This window comes from Myotis daubentonii, chromosome 4 (assembly GCF_963259705.1).
Source record: "Myotis daubentonii chromosome 4, mMyoDau2.1, whole genome shotgun sequence".
In the NCBI taxonomy this organism is placed as follows: Eukaryota; Metazoa; Chordata; class Mammalia; order Chiroptera; family Vespertilionidae; genus Myotis; species Myotis daubentonii.
The window spans coordinates 87,057,950-87,076,915 of NC_081843.1; the positions used below are offsets into that span (position 1 = coordinate 87,057,950).

General features: G+C 48.9%; 1 protein-coding gene across 6 annotated transcripts; it reads left to right on the forward strand.

The window, feature by feature from the left end:
- Positions 1-381: 381 nt before the first annotated feature.
- On the forward strand, positions 382-16,813 carry PDCD6 (programmed cell death 6). Of its 6 annotated transcripts, none has more exons than XM_059694603.1 (6): positions 382-583; positions 1,534-1,595; positions 7,837-7,881; positions 9,124-9,276; positions 13,417-13,526; positions 15,419-15,623. In XM_059694603.1, the coding sequence occupies exons 1-6, from the start codon at positions 477-479 to the stop codon at positions 15,512-15,514; spliced, it is 573 nt and encodes a 190-aa protein (XP_059550586.1). In that variant the 5' UTR covers positions 382-476; the 3' UTR covers positions 15,515-15,623. The 6 variants fall into 6 exon arrangements, with proteins under 6 accessions (XP_059550586.1, XP_059550583.1, XP_059550584.1 ...); XM_059694600.1 differs by having other exon boundaries at positions 383-583; positions 9,124-9,282; positions 15,419-15,611; XM_059694601.1 differs by lacking the exon at positions 15,419-15,623 and adding an exon at positions 16,078-16,813 and having other exon boundaries at positions 389-583.
- Positions 16,814-18,966: the final 2,153 nt, after the last annotated feature.

Consider the following 18,966-nt stretch of genomic DNA (forward strand, 5'->3'; position numbering starts at 1 on the left):
GGGTTCCCGGGTACGCAGGCACTGGAGAGCCGCTGGTGAGGCCCGGGAAGAGCGCGCGGTGACCCGACCTGAGGAAGCGGGCGGGGACAGGGACTGGAAAACCCTGAGAAGCGCAAGGGTATCCCACACACGTTCTCCCCTCGATATCCTACGCTTTCACGCCTTTTTTGGATGCAGGAATTAAACGTGCCCGAGTGGAGCCCCTTCCTCCCCTCATGTGCGCTCTGCAAGGCTGACGCAAGCGGTACCCAGAGGCCGCTGGCCCCCAGAGCGGCTTGACTCTGGCGTTGCCTGGCAACAGGGCCGCGAAGGGATTGGCAGCGTCAGGCCCCGTGACCTTCCCGGAGACTCGCACTTCCTGTTTCCCCAGAAGTGACGTAACTGTAGGCCACGCCCCCAGCAGAGGCGGAAGTGGAGCTACCCCGAGGCGTTCCGTGTCGCTTCTGACTCCCCATTCTAGCCGCACCCCTGGGCCCATGGCCGCTTACCCCTACCGCCCGGGCCCCGGGACCGGCCCAAGCCCCGGCCCACCCGTGGGCGCGGCGCTGCCGGACCAGAGCTTCCTGTGGAACGTCTTCCAGAGGTGAGATCGGGCGCGCGGGCGCTTACGGGAGTCCGCCGGCTTCCGCTCCTCTTCCCGGCCTCCTGCCCCATCCCCCCCGCCAGTCTGCACTCGGGCCACCCCCGGCCTCTCCGCAGTCTCCTGCTCCATTTTCCACCTTCTCCTCTTCCCCGTGTCTCCCGGTCTCTGATCCGCCTCCCCCAGCCTTCCCCTGGCCTCCTGCCCCATTCTCCCCCCCCCCCCCGCCTTTTCCCGAGGCCTCCGCTCTGCTCACTCCCCTCCTGTCCCACGCCCTGTGTCCCATTTTGTCTCAGGGCTCTCCCTCGCCGCGGGCCCCTCCTTCGCACCGGCCCCTCCCGAGGTGCGGCGCCTTCCGTAGACTCCCTGGAGCTCTACCTTCACCCCCTACCCCCTAACAGCCGAGTGCCCGCAGTTGAGGGGCGGGTTCTTGCTCCTCCGGGACAGTCTCCTGGCGATGCTAGTTTTAGATAAACAGAAACAAGACTCAGCTCCAGCGCTATTAAAATGCCAGCAGTCAGGAAAGAAGCTGGAACGTGATGGCCGCCGGGACAGGTGATCTTTTACCTGGGCTCCTGACCATGGCCGTCTTTCCGGTGAATGAATGAGGAACAGTGAGTGACTCATAGTCACGGAATGACTTGATTGAGAGAAAGGAACAAGAGAGAAACTGGTGCAGGCATAACTCAGGTCAAGGGATAATCAAAGAGAAAGACCTGGGAAAGGAAAAGGAGAGTGAAAAAATGACTAGGCCACTTTGGGGAGAACCGACTGGACTGGAGCAGGTGGAGTGAAGGAGCTCCAGGGCTACTTAATCCCCAGCAGAACAAAGTGGGAGGAAGGAACATGCCGGAATTCATGCAGGATGGTCAGTGGGGTTAAACGTTTGTGCTTGCCATGATTTGCTTCTCATCCACTGTTAATCACCAGCTGAATTGGTCTTCATTTTGTAGGGTTGATAAAGACAGAAGCGGGGTGATATCCGACAATGAGCTGCAGCAAGCACTCTCCAATGGTGAGTGGGACCTGGCCACCAGGACTTTTGCACTGCAAGCCTGACACACCTAACTGTTATTATTGGCACGCGGTGGAGGTGCTTCTGATTTATTTTGCCAAGCGGTTTCTTGGTTGTTGTCAGTGCCACTCCAAATGCCTTTCGGAACAACTGTGTGGATGAGCAGAGGGAAACGCTGGCTGAGAAATGCGGGTTAGAGGGTAGGTTTTTGGGAGGGATAGGAAGTTTAGCTTTCTACAGATATCCTTCAGGTGTCTTGAAGATCATTGAATTTCTTAGGTAATCTTTTCGACCCTTCTGGAGAGGATTACAGAGGTCCCAGAGGCCACCAGACTGTGGGGAGGTGGTCTTGTCAGTGGCAGAATTATAGGCATTCAGCTAGGGATGAGGGTTACAGCCCTTGTGGGTGGTGTGTTGCCAGTTCTCAATGGAGTTGAGTTCTTGCCCATTTCAACTTGATTAATTGGGGAAGTACTATCAGAGTTACACTAGCCCAGGAGAAGACAGGGTTAACTAGAGAGATATCCAGAGCACTGAAAACCAGCAGGCTACAGTCTGGCAAATCCTGGGTTAAAACTTCCTAAGTGTTGACCAAAACGGGTGATTTCTTCACATCATATGTTAATTGTGATCAGATGTTACAGATGTTGTCCACCACAGTGAGAGTGCCCTACTGGGTAAGGCTTTTCTTTTGAGCTTTTTTGAAGTGAGTGAGGACTGATTTGTGATCCATTTGGACATCTCCTTTTGTTCATTTGCTATAAGTTTTGAGAGTGCGGCCCAGGTTTGTGTGAAATCTGTTTAGTTGAGAGTGATGGTCAAATACTCTAAATTGCTGGAAGGGGTGGGCTCGATGGGGTCATGGGGTCAGCCTGCTTGGATTCAAGTCCTGGCTTTACCAGTTCTAGGAATGTGGCCTTGAGCAAGGACTTGACCTTTCTGGATCTGTGTCCCACAGTTACTGGGCCGGTAAATCAAGAAAATGCATGCAGAACGCTGGTGTGAGCCTGGCACAAAGCAAGCCTCAGTGTTGTTGCTGGGATGGGGAATAGTGGTGTTACTGCCACTGTTACTGTCCAAAGAGCCAGCTGGAGTCTTTGATGGCTTTTCTTTTCCTAATGACTGTGATGATGATGGGTATCACCTACTGAACATCCACTACATGTGGGCACAGCGCTGGTGCACAGCAGGGCTGCCGCTCACATTCCATCTCAGGTTTACTGCTCAGTCAGGCCCTCACTGAGCCTGGTGCTTTCCCACCATCTCTTCATGTAGGTGACCACCTAAAGCTTCTAGTGCCTCGAGTCTCTGCTCCTTCTGTTTAGAGTGCCGGCTTCTCCTGGCTGTGAGGTGGACTCCACCCATCCCACCAGTCTTCAAACCCCTTTCCTCCCACATCAGTGGGTGCCCCCTTTGAACAGCATTTCTTTTTCTTTGATGTGTTCCTTTCTCTCCTGCTCCTATAAACATTTTTGTAGCTGTCTCCTAAATGAGGGCCAGCGGGTTACTGGGTAGACAACGTCGGTTCTTTTCACTCCTCCTTGAGTTCCTGTAGCTGATACAATAGAAGTTATTTTCAGTTTTGATTTTTCTCCCAGGAATGGGCTTTTTTTTTTTTAAATATATATTTTATTGATTTTTTTTTTTTTACAGAGAGGAATAGAGAGTTAGAAACATCGATGAGAGAGAAACATCGATCAGCTGCCTCCTGCAAACCCCCTACTGGGGATGTGCCCGCAACCAAGGTACATGCCCTTGACCTGAATCGAACCTGGGACCCTTTGGTCCGCAGGCCAACGCTCTATCCACTGAGCCAAACTGGTTAGGGCAGGAATGGGGTTTTGTTTTCATATTAGAACTGGACTTTGGGCTATTTCAGAAAATCATTTTAATTAGTTTATTGCTGGTGGGAAACAAATTACAGAACAGCATAGCCTCTCACTTCAGTTAGACCTGTGGTTTGGCATGCTCTCTGTTAAAGTCGAGCTGAAACCACCTTGGAAAAGGGCTTTTGTAGGTCCCACACACTGAGTCCTTTGTACAAAAGCCTCCAAAAATGACTGCTCTCAGGACATGTGTGGTCAGTGGGTTTGAAGAGAGAGAAGGCTGTTCTTGTGCCTTCGTTTTAAAATAACCTTTCACAAACTATCTTGCTTTTAGGTGTTTTTTTATTTTTTTTATTTATTTATTTTTTAAAATATATTTTATTGATTTTTTACAGAGAGGAAGGGAGAGAGATAGAGAGTTAGAAACATCGATGAGAGAGAAACATCGATCAGCTGCCTCCTGCACATCTCCTACTGGGGATATGCCCGCAACCCAGATACATGCCCCTGACCGGAATCGAACCCGGGACCCTTCAGTCCGCAGGCCGAGGCTCTATCCACTGAGCCAAACCGGTTCCGGCATTAGGTGTTTTTTTAAAATTTGCTCTAGTCCCTTTTTTGTGCTTTAAGATTTGCTTTAACATAAGATATTGATGTTTTTTGAGGAGGCATTTTTAGCTATGCTATAAAAAAATAGCAATTCATGTTTTTAAGGTATTTTTACTAAAATAGAGTTCCAGCTATCTTAGGGAGCCCATATTTGAAGAAACGATACCATCCTAGCAGATAGCCCCTACAGTGCATCCCTCTCCTGCCCCAGCCCAGTATCGTGGGTGATGGTGCTTGTCGCCCAGACACAGCAGAGGGAGTGAGATTCGCCCCAGCCCCATCTGCCTGCATGGGGGTGAGGCTGACTCAGCAGGCTGTTACTCAGAGCCTGCACGTTCCCAGAAGGGGTCTGTTGGATGATGGCTGCCTCTGGAATGTTCTGACTGTTCAGAGTGTTTTGCCCACTGAAGGCCTTGAGCGCATTGCATCCATTTGCTTGGATAAATCACACTGAGAGTTTGGGGATGGCAAGCACCTGACTTCTCTTGGCAACTGGAGCTTCCGTGACTGATCCCCAAAAGAAACCCCAGACTCCCAGGCTCAGGGGAGCTTCCCTGGTGGACAACACTTCATGTGTGTCGTCAGCTGTTGTCCTGTGTGAGTTCACGGGAGGCTCTGGAAGCAGTGCCTGGTCCCCCCCAGACTTATCCTCATGCCTTTCCTGGTCTTACTCTCTGTCCTTTTGCTCTAACAAACTGACCGTGAATGTTGTCATCCTAGCTAGTTGTTGAGCCTGAAAGAGGTCTGGGGACCCTCAGTGCAGCCTGTCACATCTGCTCTTCCTAGAAACCCACCAGAGTTTCAGATAGAAACAAGGAGGGTTGGACTTGGGCAGGTCACAGCATTCCTGGTCTCTCTTTGGGTGTAAAAACAGGACAACTGGAAGTTGAGATCCCTTTTCCAATCCAGCCAAGCCCATCTCCACCAGCTCCCACCCTGCCTGGTCCAGAACTGCAAGACACTGTTGGATCTACCGGAGTGGAGTTTACCGTGTTCACCTCAGACACTTGGATTGTTTTCATTTTCATTAATGTAACTACTGCAGTGATTGGACCCAGAGTTTCATGGAACAGGTTTCTAGAAGGGGCATTTATCAGATCAAAGGGTGTAGGCATTGTACCGTCGGTCAGTCTTCAGATGGCTTTTCAGAAAGGCCGTGTTTCCAGTCGTAGCTGTTTGAAGATGACGGGTGAAATGTGGGATTTTGCTGAACCTGAAGAGGCGCCGAAGTCCTCGCAAACCATGCGTTGAACCGCATCTGGACCCTGTGGTGCTTCCACCCCCTCCTCACAAGGTCCTCTGGCAAAACAGCCCGGGGCAGCTGGACTCTGGGTCTGCTGTAGGGAAGTGCAGAGGTCGCCAGTGATGATGGGAAGTCTCTTTCCCCCAAAAAAGATTCCAAGTACTTGGGTGTTTCCGTTGTTCCTATGCAGGATGTTCTAAGGACTTAACCCTTCACCATCTCTGAAGTCTACATCAACCAAAATTTGTGGTCAATAGGACATAATTTCAAGAAAGAAAACTCCTTGGAGAGTAAAAAGACAGAATATATTATCCCAGAGCAGAGTGGGATTTCCCCTGTTGAGAGGGAGCCGATATAAATTCCTAAACTCATTTATGTACTTGGAGTTTAAGTGGGAAAACACCGAAGCCCCCGGTGATGACGGACCGACCACCCCGCAGACGGCAGCGTGTTCCAGAAGGACACCATTCGTGCAGCAATGCTTCTTAAGGTTTGAGTACTGTTCCCAAATTACCGGTGAAATGTTGAGTATTCACCTTACAGGGGAAATAATAGTATGTTTCTGTTTTCTTTGGTTGAGATGAAGTTGAGACAAGACTTATACAATGAATTTATATTTCTATGGAAAAGTCTGACAGGAAATCTATTGCTTCAATTATTCCTGGACACGGTGGTTACTGGGAGGAGCAGATGGGAATGTGTTGGAATTTGCAGCTGGCCCAGGAAAGCTGAGGTAGAGGCTCGCTGGAGGAGAAGGGCTTGTGGACAAAACCCACCTATAGATGTCTCCTCTGCCTTCAGCAAGTGCTGTTGGAATTGCTTTCTTGGCATTCAGTGTGATTTCCTGCAGAAGCCTGTTTAGGTGTCCAGGCTGACGCTCAGGTGCATTTAATGTTTAACCAAAATGTGAAATGTCTGCGCATTGCGTTTAGGCTTCGTTGTGGGTTGGTAAGCTTTGATGTTGCCTGGGAACCAGGCCACAGAACTAGCACCAACAAGGAGTCAATTACCTGTTGGCTGTTGTTATTGCCCCTGGTTTCTGTAGAACAGTGGTTCTCAACCTTGGCTGCACATTAGAATCACCTGGGGATCTTTTTAAAATCCTGATTTCTGGGCCTCATCCTCCGGAAATTCTGTTTCTTTGTTACTAATGTCGTGGCCCCACTCCGTAACAAAGAAACAGAATTTCTGGAGGATGAGGCCCAGAAATCAGGATTTAAAAAAGATCCCCAGGTGATTCTAATGTGCAGCCAAGGTTGAGAACCACTGCTGTAGAAAGTTAGGTCCCATTTGGTTAACAAGGACAAATGGATGTCTATAGCCTTGGCTCCACCTTCCAGGTCACGTCATTGATTCAGCCCCAGACCCTCCAATCCTCAGGCTCCCCAGCACAGTTGGGTCCCCTGGGCCTGCCTCCCTGAGGTGCGCCATCTGTGCACTCACCACGAGAGTGACTGTTTGCAGCCGTATTTAATAGTTTACTTGTACTGCTCTTGTTTAACATTTGTTCCCCAAGCCATTTGCTGACGGCCTGGGTTGATGTGCGCAGTTGGGATGGACTGTGGGTGCAGCCTCATCTCTGAAACCTCCAGCTCTGCATAGTCAGCTCAGTTTAGCCCAAACTCACAACTCTTCCCCTATGGCCACTTAGTCTGCATCAGGTGGAGGGAACAGGGCGGAAGGAAGGGATTCCAGTGGGTGCCTGTGGTTTCTGGCTTCTGGTCAGTGAAGGGTTATCTTCTGTGAAAACCAGTTCAGTGCCTGGAGCCACTAAGGGAGGGAGGGGGCAGCAGGCATGGGTGAAGCAGTGAGAGTCCCCTGTATGTGGAATTTTCCTCTAACAGTTTTCTTTTTATACTGGTTTCCAATAATACTGACTTTTCCTCATACCTTTCTATACATACTCCTGCCTACCTTCCCCCCAAAGGTCTGTGACACCTGCACACAGGTGCTGTCCAGCACTCATGTGTGTCATGCCCGGGGACAGGTGGCCCCTATTCTCTTGGGAGGACTGGCCTTGGAGTAATGGCCGTTGCAGGTGTCTGAAGGGGCAGTCAGAGGTGCGGGCAGAGCATATGGAGTTATCTTAGCGACCTGGAGTGGGGCATTCAGTGAAAGCTCCCTGAGGAAGCATTTCACCCAAGGCTTAAAGGGGAGGTAGGAGTTGGGTGGAGGGTGTGCATGCATTTGGAGGGGTACATGTGAGGGTGAGAGAAGCCTGCACAAGCCCTGAGTTGGGTGGGAGTGGCACTTGGGAGGTGCTGCAGGGCCCAGTGTCCCTAAGTGTGAAGCATGGCACCTGCAGACTCTCCAGCCCTCTGCAGCTCAAAGGTTGGGAGTGGCTCTCTGTGTCCCACCCAGAACTGCAACGGTTGTGTGTGTGTGTGTGTGTGTGTGTGTGTGTGTGTATTTTAAAAAGGGTTCTTTTTATACAAGTCGGGGATGGGCAGAGATACGGCTTTCCCCCACATTAAAAGCATTTTTTGACTTTGTTTTTACTGAATGTAAAAATCAATGAAGGTACAAATCGCTTTTTTTTACTTTAGTTCCTGTTTGTTTTCAGGCACCTGGACTCCATTTAATCCTGTGACTGTCAGGTCAATCATATGTAAGTAGGGGTGACGGTGTCCTGCCTGTGCAGGCAGACGGGTGGGCTGCTGGTGCAGCCTGTGCTTCCTGCCTTATTCTCCCCAACTCCAGTCAGGTGTGGGCCTTCATCCGCCCTTCTGTCCCCTCACTGACTCTTTACTGTCAATTTATGTCCGATCGTTCCTTCCAACCCTGAAGATTTCATGAACACACCGGACTGCACGCCCCACACGCAGCCGTTATCCTGTGTAACCACTGACTGGAGCCATCCCCAGCTTTTTTATTACATGAAGCTTCACTGAGTGTAGTGTACTTCTGACCAGACTGAGAGCATTCAGGCTATAGGCTTCCATCATCGCCTTGCCTGAAGAGACACCAAATGATTTATCATTTTCTTTATGGCAATTATTCATACAGTTTTTATATCATATATTTTAGCCATTTTGCAAATTTTTTAATAGATTTTTTAAAATCCTCACCTGAGGAGTAAGGATATATTTTTTCCCATTGATTTTAGAGAGAATGGAAGGGAGGTGGGAGAGGGGAGAGAGAGAGAAACATCACATCAATTGGTTGCCTCCCACGTGGTCCCTAACTGGGGGCAGGGGTCGGATCTGCAATCCAGGTATGTGCACTTGACCGGGAATCAAACCTGAGACCCTCTGTTGTGCAGGCTAATGCTCTAGCCACTGAACTACACCAGCCGGGGCAGCCATTTTGCAATTTTTTGTAAGTGTAGTGGTAGTTCTTTTGTATTTGGACCTGGAATTGGGATGATTATTTTAAAAAATGAAAGGCAGTTCTAAGAAAACATTAAAGCCAGTAGAATCTCTTTCTCATTGAGTGACTCCGCTGGAGGATGTCGGTCCTGGGAAATGGAGGGGGCCCCATGTTCTATTCTAGGCCCAGAACTAGGAGCTGGGAGTAAGGGGCACTTAGCTCTGGCATCTTCAGAGCACCCGCAAGTGGCCGTGCTTCTGTAGAACCTACTTTAGTGTAAAGAATCCTTTTTGTTGTGGCTCTAATAGTGTGTTTTGCTTCCATTTTCCTTTTCATGGGGGGCTGCGGCTGGGTGACAGGCCCCCTGCCCCACCCCAGCAGAGCTGATCTTGCCCCTGACTCAGCTAATGAGCATGATTAGCAGCACTCAGGGCTTTGCTGGCTGAGTCCATGCTGGGAGGTAACTGCTGGGGCTGTGCTTCTTGCTGATTAACATCGGGATTCCATTCATTGGGCACCACTTACGCTCCTTTTTCCTCAGCAATGTTTGACCGTGAGAACAAGGCTGGTGTGAACTTCAGCGAGTTCACAGGCGTCTGGAAGTACATCACGGACTGGCAGAATGTCTTCCGCACCTACGACAGGGACAACTCGGGGATGATTGACAAGAACGAGCTCAAGCAAGCACTTTCAGGTTTTGGTAATTCACTTACCTTGATTGTGTAGCATGTTTCATTTTGGAACCTAGGTACCATTGAAGTTCTTTTACTTTGTTCAACTTACTGATTTTTTAACCCAGACTCTGTGAAATTTTTGTTTACATTACACAGACTTATATTTTGTTATTATTGGAGGAGACTTTTATGCATCTTTTAAATGCAGTTTTTCATCCAAAATGAGATAGGGGCTATGCAATCGTTTATCTTTTGTGAATTGAAATGACGTCACAAGCACATTGAGAATGTAGCTTTGAAACAATTTAAAGTAAGTGAAAAAGATAGTGTAGGCTAGCATATATTTCATGAAACATCAAAATACACAGAAAGATGATAAAATACCCATAAGTGACGATTCCCTAAGCTCTAGCGCATATCGAGGGCCTCAGGTAGAACATTGAAGTCAGCGCGAGCTCCCATTCTCAAGTGCGTGTCAGGGTGTGCGTGTGCCGTGCCGTGAGGAGTGTGCACATGGTACCTTTCCGGAGTGGGTCAGTGGGCCTCTGATACCCATGCATGGATCTGAGGGAAGTTAGGATTTTTTTGTAGAGGAAAAACTGAAATGTTGGGGTCTTGTTCAAGGTTTGAAGTTACACTGAGATTCTAATTTGAGACAATTTTACTTGGTTTAGTGTTCACTGGGCCCATATTACAAAACCCCTTCTATGTTTTTCTTTCTTTTTTTTTTTTTTAATATATTTTATTGATTTTTTACAGAGAGAAAGGGAGAGGAGGAGAGGGATACAGAGTTAGAAACATTGATAAGAGAGAAACATTGATTCAGCTGCCTCTTGCACGCCCCCTACTGGGGATGTGCCCACAACCCAGGTACATGCCCTTGACCGGAATCGAACCTGGGACCCTTCAGTCCGCAGGCTGATGCTCCATCCGCCGAGCCAAACCAGCCAGGGCTCTATGTTTTTCTTAAAAGGCTGCTTATAAATGCCTTCCCGAAGAAAATAAAACTTAGATTATAATGTACTATTTTCTAGGTGTTTCGAGTTTTATAGTATGGTGAACATGGTCCTGCCCGCTCCATTTTTCTCTGGCTATGTACACTATGACTGTCTCCTCTTTCTGTCGCTTTCTTTTCTTGCCTTAGGGGCTCAGACATAGTACCAGGGGGAGGCTGTCTGATGGCACAGGAAGGCTGTTTGGAGCTCACTAGCTGTGGTCAGAGTTTGGGCAAGACGTGCCCTCAGGTCCTTAGAGTTGGAGCTCAGAATGCAACTAATCTTGCTCTGCCCTTACGTGGGAGGCTGATGGGGGCCTAGGGAAGCAGCCAGGGGCCTGCAGGCTGGGAGAACTTGGGAGGAGCCCAGATCCTAGGAGTGATTCCTAGCCCTGTGACCTCAGGTATATCACACGCACAGAACTGCATTTTCTAACCTGGCGAGGCCCAGAGCCCTCTTTTCACTCAGTGCTGTGACCACCGGGTCCCCGGAGTTCCTGGTGCGAAGACTCTCAGGCCTCCCAGCCGGGGTCAGACCCAGGGTGTCTGCAGCTGCGGCGGAGCTGCGCAGACCCCGCGAAACCCCGTCAGGGCTGGCAGGCCTTCCTGCTGTCGGCGCTGAGATCCCTCCTGACTGCTGAGTTTTTTCTGGAGAGTAAATACTCTTTTGCAGCATTTCTTCAGTTATTCCAAAAAGTTTCTTCCTGTGATTGGTTCTTGATTTTTTTTCCTAGGGCTTCTCCGAAGCCTTGTTTTCTGTGAAAGGAACATTGTCGTCATTTTCCCATGTTGATTATTTTGGAAGATTTTCTGTTGTAACTTAGGAAATGTGCCACAGAAGCAAAACGTTCCCTTCAGCCTTGACCCCTAACAATAAGTATCTTGCCTTGGGTCAGAGGGGGATGATTTTAGCTCAGCAGAGGCTTGAGGGAGTCGGGGTTGAGCACTTCGGTGCCCTCTGATCTTTGTCAGCTCCAGGGGCGTGTCCAGGCCAACCTTGGCAACGCTGTGTGACTGACCAGCACACATTCTGGATTTGATAGTCCGTTCGTTTAAAAATTTTTATTAGTAGGTGCCATATGCCATGAACAGAGACCTGGAAAGGAGAAGGTGCACGAGGCCCAGCCCTCACTCTGGCCAGCTCGGGGCAGAGTTTACTCAGCACTAAGGCCTCGGGGGCCGCTCCACCGGGCCCAACTCCCCTTTCCTCCGCGTGGCCCTGGCGGCGGCCACCGAGCCAGTGCAGTGTTTATTATGAAAACTTTGTGAAAGTGTAATGAACCTTGAACTTATCACTGGTTTCCATCTTTTTGCTGCAGTCTCCCCCCCCCCCCCCCCCCATTTTATGCTAAAGCAGAAAGGTGCTCAGCCACAGGTCAGGGTGAGGCACTGGGCCAGCATTCCAGATTTGAAGGGCGGTCAGTCCCAACCAGGGCCCCAGGCTGTGGGGGCAGGGCCATGAGCAGAGGGCACCTCCTTTTAGTTATTGTTACTTGGGTTTTTACTGGAAGGACCTCGTAGAGAACTGACTGCTCCCAGATTTTGGGCTCTCGGATAAATATTCTTTCCATGGCTTGTACATCATTTATTTTTCTAGTCTGACTTCCTTCACTTTTGTTTTCCCTGCAGTAATATTGAGGACCAGGGACACTGGGAGTTAATGCCAGGGGTGACACAAGTCGCTTCCTTGTCGTGGATTGTGGAGTTACTGTGTCATCGTTACTATCTTATCTGTCCTTCCAGTCGGGCAGGAGACCATTGCACCCTGAATGGGCACGGCCTTGTCACTGTGTCCTAAGTTCAGCCCTCACCAGCCTTGGCCGGTCTTACCTGACCACAGGCACAGGTGCTGGCGTGAGGAGATGAGAATCATAGGGGCAGGAGGAGTGGCAGCTGTCGCTTTCTGACTCAGTCGGGCATCCTGTCTTCTACTCAACTTGCAGGGAGGGGGACCCTGGATGTAAGTCACAGGCGTGCAGAGCACACTGGCCACTCAGAAAGGTACCATCACATGCTTGCATGTTTGAATCTTTTCCAGTAAAGTGTTAAGTGTTCATACAGGTAATTAACTGTGAAATTCACTCAGACAGTGGGTGTACATTTCCTTGCAAAGACTGCAGCAAGACTGAAAATCAGTAAAAATATTTTGGCACCTGGATCTTGTCTCCTGACTAAGTAAGGATACCGTGGTGATACAGGTAGTGGGGTGACGAGGGGAGGGCAGTAGGTGTCCTGGTTTAGTTGGCCCCCAGGGGTGTCCCACATCTTCAGAGCCACCTTCCTGCTGGAGATCTTTTCAAGACACAATTGTACATTGAAAATGGAATTGGTGACCCTCTGCGTAACATTGGATGAACCTGTAGTGGCTTTGAACTTTGTGAGGCTACATTACTCCTTGTAATGTTCAATTTCCTAATCAGTTCATTTCTATGGGGAAATACCTATCACTGAATCTGTTTCCTTAGGTTTACATTTTGTTTAATTGGAAGATGTCAGTGATATTTTATCTTTCAAAACGAGATTCTGTAGTGATGAGTTAACCCAGGGCAGCTGAATTATTCAGAACGTTCATGTCTAGGTTAATAACTGTAATAAAATCTGTCGGTAAAGGGCTTTAAAAAAATCCTCACCAGAAGATATGTTTTTATTGATTTTAGAGAGAGGAATGGGGAGGGAGAAAGAAAACATCAAAGTGACAGGGAAATATTGATCAGTTGCCTCCCATGAGTGCCTTGACTGGGGATGGAACCCACAGCCTTCTGGTGTATGGGATCACGCTCCAGCTAGCTATAGGGCTTTTCAAAATGATCACTGCGCTGCATTCAAGAAACTGGTCCTGGCTGCCCTGTGGGGTGGTCTGTGGAGTAGCCACCTTCCGGAGTTCGGGTGTGATGTGAACTAGTGAGCTCACGGGATCCTTCAACTTGCAGTGTGGTCCTGCCTCCAGTTACTCCTCCCCTCCAGGGAGATGCTCTGGCCTGCCAGCCGTGGTCACCACTGAGTGACTCTCGGAGCTCACAGTGCGTTGGAATAAATGTGTGCTGTGTGTTCCCTCCCCAGCCCAGACCGCCTATCCTGAGCTGTGATAAGGCATGTGTCTGAGGCGAGCGGGCCCTGGAGGAAGCGCCCTCCCCTGGCACGCTATTTACTCTGATTCCCTTTCAAGGCTACCGGCTCTCTGACCAGTTTCATGACATCCTCATCCGCAAGTTTGACAGACAAGGACGGGGACAGATCGCCTTTGACGACTTCATCCAGGGCTGCATCGTCTTGCAGGTAATTGGGCTCCGCGGAGAGAAAGGGAAGGGCCATTCTGGAATTTGGGATTTAATGGAGTCAGACACGTATAAAATTAGTTCCTGGATCTTCTAAAAGTCTTGTCTTTGGAGAAGTATCTATGTTTTTCTGTTACACTGAGGTGTAAACAGTGGTGCTCTTCCTCCCCCTGCAAATATTATAAAGCAGTCCATTCAGAAGAGGTTGTTTTCCCATAAACAGTGGGTTATTTACTTGTTTACTCTGCTATTTTTGTTGTATTTTCTTTCTGAGGAAATGGGTAAACTTTGCATGTGGCTTCCCTCTGTCCTGCCTTCCTGTGTGAGGTGAGCTCTAAGTCCCCAACCTTGCTCCAAACCCTTGGGTCCTTGCGCAGTCTTGGTGGAACTCTTGAGTTGCTGACCGCTGCCCGCCCCATTTCCCCACACCTTTCTGAGATGTCCATGCTACGGCCTCACTCTCCCTCCAAGAGAACTAAGTGCAGAGCTTAACGAGCTCACCCAGAGACGCCCTCTTAAGACAGAAGAGTAATCGAGCCTGTGCTGCTGTTCCCACCCTGTTTCTAGGTCCCTGCTCCTGTTTCTAGGTAGGGAGCCGAGTTCCATATATTTTAAGCTTTAGAACTAATAAACTTATATCTTTAAACATTTTTATTATGACAAATTTCCCCAAAAAATAATAGCAGAGACAGCAGTAAAATGAACCCAATGTCTCAGATTCAACATTATCACCCATGGCCATTGAATTATTATAACTGTAACCCCCACCCGGCATTATTCTGGAGCAAATTCCACTTAGGGGAAAGAGTGTTTTTCCATTAATATTTCAGTAGGGCCCATCTCTAGAAGATAAGTCATTGCAACTTGAATCCAAGTTGAGGTTCCATCTTGTCAGCTTTAGGATCCACTGAACAGCATGAGGTTTTTTAATGTAATTTGGAATTTTTGAAAACATTCTCACATTTTTAAATTTTCCTGTTCAAATGATAGGTCAGTCAAAAGTGAAGTTTTTCTGATTTCTTTACCAGTGAAGAAATCTGGTGTGTTGGTCGCTTCAGACCCAGGTTTATTAACTCTTACGCTTCAGATCGCTGGGACAGGAGAGCCTGACCTCGTTCTGCCTCGGTCTGTGTGGCTGGGTGACGTGTTAGCAGTTTGAACACCCTGGGAAAGGTGCAGTGTAAAATCTCATTAGGGTCTGTATCTGATTTGCTTTAGAATAAGGACTTTCATTTGAGGTTATGGCCCGTAGTAAACATCTGATCTTTGTATTTCTGCCTAAGCAAAGGTTACTGCATATACTGGTAGGCTCAGCAACTGGGGTGATGCGATGAATCCACCCCCCCCACCCCCCCAACCCGCCGCCTCTCCCCAAGAAGCTCGCCCGAGCCAGCCACTGCTTCCAGGCAGGCTTCCAGCTATGCCTAGGGCCTCATTGCCAGTTTCTAGTCCCACCCACCCTTCCAGAATGACCCTGAATGCTGGAAAGAGGTGGGGCATCGAAAAGAAAACTGCGGGCCACGAGCAAAAAGCCTTGAAAATATATTCCTCCTTCTGCCTCTTTTCGAAAAGGAAAAGGCTTTTCAAAAATTGTTTCTGATAAAATAACATGAAAATTGGTAGAAATCTTGGAAAAATACAATTAAAACATAAAGAAAGATTGCCCAGACCTGCCCGGTAGCTCAGTTGGCTAGAGTGTCGTCCTGATATGCCAGAGTTGTGTGTTCGATTCTTTGTCAGGGCACATATAAGAATCAACCAGTGAATGCATAAATAAGTGAAACAACAATTCATGTCTCTTTCTCTCTCTTCCTCTTTCTCTTTTTTTCTTCCTCTCCCTCCCTCCCTCCTTTCCTCTCTATCTAAAATCAATAAATTTTAAAAAATCAAAAGGAGAAAGAAAGATTGCCCATTGTTCTTCAAGCCAGAGTTAAGCCACTGGTGGTTCCTGCCGCTGTCTTGCACACATGCTGGGACGCTCCTGGCTGACAGCGAGGGAGCCCTGAGGAGACTGGCAGGCGCAGCCCACATGGCCAGGCTCCAGCCTTCTCCAGGCCCCGCCCTGGGCAGCTGGCCGGGCACCAAGGCCGTCATGAACCTGGGCGTTGTTTTCTTATCTTGTCATTATAATTCTTCAGAATCTGCTGTGGTTGCAGCCCTGTCCTCTGGGGCAGCCCTTACCTGAATGTCCCTGCCTTTGAGTCCTGGTGGGCTCCTGCTTCTGACCTGACCTGACCTAGATGGTCAGGCTTATGAATAAATTAAGGTGGAGCCCTGGGGTTGGGGATCGGCAGACAGGAGGAGGTGGGGGGCAGGATGGACCCTGAGCTGGCGAAGGGAGTCCGGCCCTTGCATGATGTGCGCTGGCCCTCACCTGCTGGGCCTTGGGATCAGACAAGGATCCCCCACATGTGCCTCTCTGTGCTGGTTTTGTCAGTTAGGGAATGTGGAAACATGAGTGCTGCTGAAATTGGGTTCCTAAATGTCTTTTTGCCAAATTTATTCTGTTCCTTTAATATCAAGATCTAAATGCCTGTGGTTTTCTTCCTCAGAGACTGACAGATATATTCAGACGCTACGATACAGATCAGGACGGCTGGATTCAGGTGTCATACGAACAGTATCTCTCCATGGTCTTCAGCATCGTATAACACTGGCCTTTTATAAATAGCAACACGACTTACGGAAAAAAAAGACTGAAAATGCCAAATCTCTTACCGTTAGTGAAACGGAGCACAAATGCTGTTGTCTTTATATAGTTAATACTTGGGGACCCAACTGTACATACGTGGATCATCTGATTAACATTTTTGCAGTTGTAACAATAGTCATATTGTTATTCAGATACAGACATTTGATTTGGGACTGTTTAATTGTGCCATGAGGTAAGATATGATAATGTTTCAGGTATTCTGCATGTCAAACACTTATCATGTGCTTTTCTATGTAGCTCCAATTCTATAGTGGAAATACTTTTATTAGCCAATAGGAATTTTAAAATAATACAGAACTTGCACAGAAGGCTTTTCATGTGCCTTACTTTTTAAAAGGGGTTTATTGTATTCATTTGAATATGCAAGGTATGCAATAAAGCAATATTCCCCTTGTCCCAGGCCACCTCTGATGTGCTCATGAGGGGAGCTTCAAGGGGCTCTGGACACCTTGAGGTCATTTTCGGTTGTCCGCATGACTCACTTGTGGAAATGTGTAGATATAATTGGTCCTCTTACAGGAGTGTGTTTAAATTTCATAGAACAACTTTGAACATAAAAATCCAAATGTAGTTTAGAGGTGTGTTTTTGTCATTTACTAATGATTCACTCTGCCCTGTTATGGTCTATTTTCAAACATGAAAGTGAAGTGAGTGTGTGATCTGACAGCCCATGACCCTTGGCCCTGCCACTCGTGGGATTGCTTTAGGCTGTTTCTGCCCCTCCCCCCCTTTTAAAATATGTTTTTATTAATTTTTTTTAGAGAAGAAAGGAGAGAGAGTAAAACATGGTTGTGAGAAACATCAATCGACTGCCTCCTACTGGGGATTGAGCCCATAACCTGGGTATGTGCCCTGACCGGGAATTGAACTGGTGACCTCTCAGTTCATGGGACAGTGCTCAACCAACTGAGCCACACTGGCCAGGGCACTCCCCCCTTTTAAGTGTGCTTCCCAAACCAGAATTTGGGGGACATTGTGTGGATATTTAGGTTCTGGATGGTTGTCAGAAATTGGGTGGCCCTACGTGTCTGTGATTGGGCACCTTGCTGGTTGGGATATGGGTACCTGGGAAGGGTGTGGGTTTCTTATCTGTGGTGCTTGATGGAGGGATGAGGACGTCACTGATGAGAATCTGTGGGGCTCGGAGACTGGCCTTGTGAGCTCAGTGCAGGAGGGTCCACAGGGGTCTCTGAGGATTTCCACTCCTTTTCACGTTGGGTGCCTCTCTGGATGTCGACACTCGTGACACAGCACCAGCACATGACCCCAAGTTCTACTTTAGTGATATCAATCCCCTGACCCCGAACCCCAAATTTGCAACAAGTGCCCTTCAGACCCTAGAACCCACTTGGTGAACCCCACACATCCAGGTGCTCAGGTGACTTCTTGGTTTCTCACAAACACGTTGGATTCAACATCTCCATCTAATCCCATCCCACACCCCCTGCACCAGTAACTTCTGCTGCTTCCCTGTCCCCATTCCCGTGCCACACACTAGGGCCACTGGAGGTGCCTGTGGGTGACACCACTCCCATTGCTCCCTTGATCCCAGGCCTGTAAAGACCCCACGCTTAGAGTGAGGGCAGCAGGCATCACCACTAGCCTAGCCTCACTGTGCTCTGTGCTTCATCCTCAAATGCTGGCTTTCCCAGTCCACCCACTTCCCCCACCTGCCCTGCACCTGCGGCGCCTGGGGCCCTGGATTCAGCCTGACTCCCACGAAACTGGAGACTCCTCGAGCTGGTCTTGGAGCAATGGCAGTTCAAGGCCTTGGTAAGACACCGTCCCCCAGGTGCATGGGTTCAATCTTCAAGGATCACTCGATGCCATACAGGCTGGATGCTGAGAGACCTGTTCTCACACTGTACCAGCCACTGAGGAGATTGTATGATGTCGAACGGGATTAGGGAAGGGGAGACGGACACTTACAAAGAGAAGATCGGATTGTAGGTGAGTTAAGGTCTCCTTCCCTCACTGGCAGAGAGAGCAGTTCCTGTATGAAAATAGTGTGGGCTTCTCCGCAACTCACAGGTATATGGTGCAGATTCATGTAAGGTACAGATGTGCTCAGGTGTATGATGCAGATACTCAGGTAAGGTACAGGTGTGTGGTCAAGATACTATCAGGTATGCTACAGATGTGCTCAGGTTTGTGATACCAATACTCAGGCATGGTGCAGATGTGCTCAGGTGCTAATACTCAGGTAAGGTACAGGTATGTGGTGATACTGTCAGGTAAGATACAGATGTGCCCAGGTTTGTGGTAGATAGTCTCAGGTATTTGGTACTGATGCTCAGGTGTGTGGCACAGACCTCTCAGTGGGAGTGAAAGGTTTTGGCCAGTGGAGGCACAGTGAGGAGTCGGGGACACAGGGAACGTGGGGGATGGTTAATAGGGAGGTGTTGGGCAGCCACTGAGGGCTAGGGTGGGGGGACACAAGCCTGCTCTCTGGAAGGCCAGAGAGACAGGTCAGCTTTGGGAGGAGGGAAGAGGTCCTGCTGGAGGGCAGGGCTACCTGAAGGGTGGTGAGCAAGCCCTGGCAGAAGAGCCGGAAGGTAAAGGACACCAAACGCAGCCCACAAACAGTCTGCCACATGGGGGCAGTGCAGTCACACCTCAGGGACTCCAGCCACCTCGTTCTGACTTGCCATCATGGAATTTACAGCAGCTACTGAGAAACCAGGGACAGTGGTGGGGAGGCAACAGCACCCTAGTAGAAACAGACTTT

What these genes read in the sequence shown, in the direction of transcription:
- PDCD6 (XM_059694599.1), top strand. Translation starts at nt 477, where the DNA reads ATGGCCGCTTACCCCTACCGCCCGGGCCCCGGGACCGGCCCAAGCCCC. An exon ending in GCAGCAAGCACTCTCCAATG is followed by an intron (nt 1,596 to 7,836) that starts GTGAGTGGGACC and finishes GTTTGTTTTCAG; the next exon opens with GCACCTGGACTCCATTTAAT. An exon ending in GACTGTCAGGTCAATCATAT is followed by an intron (nt 7,882 to 9,123) that starts GTAAGTAGGGGT and finishes CTTTTTCCTCAG; the next exon opens with CAATGTTTGACCGTGAGAAC.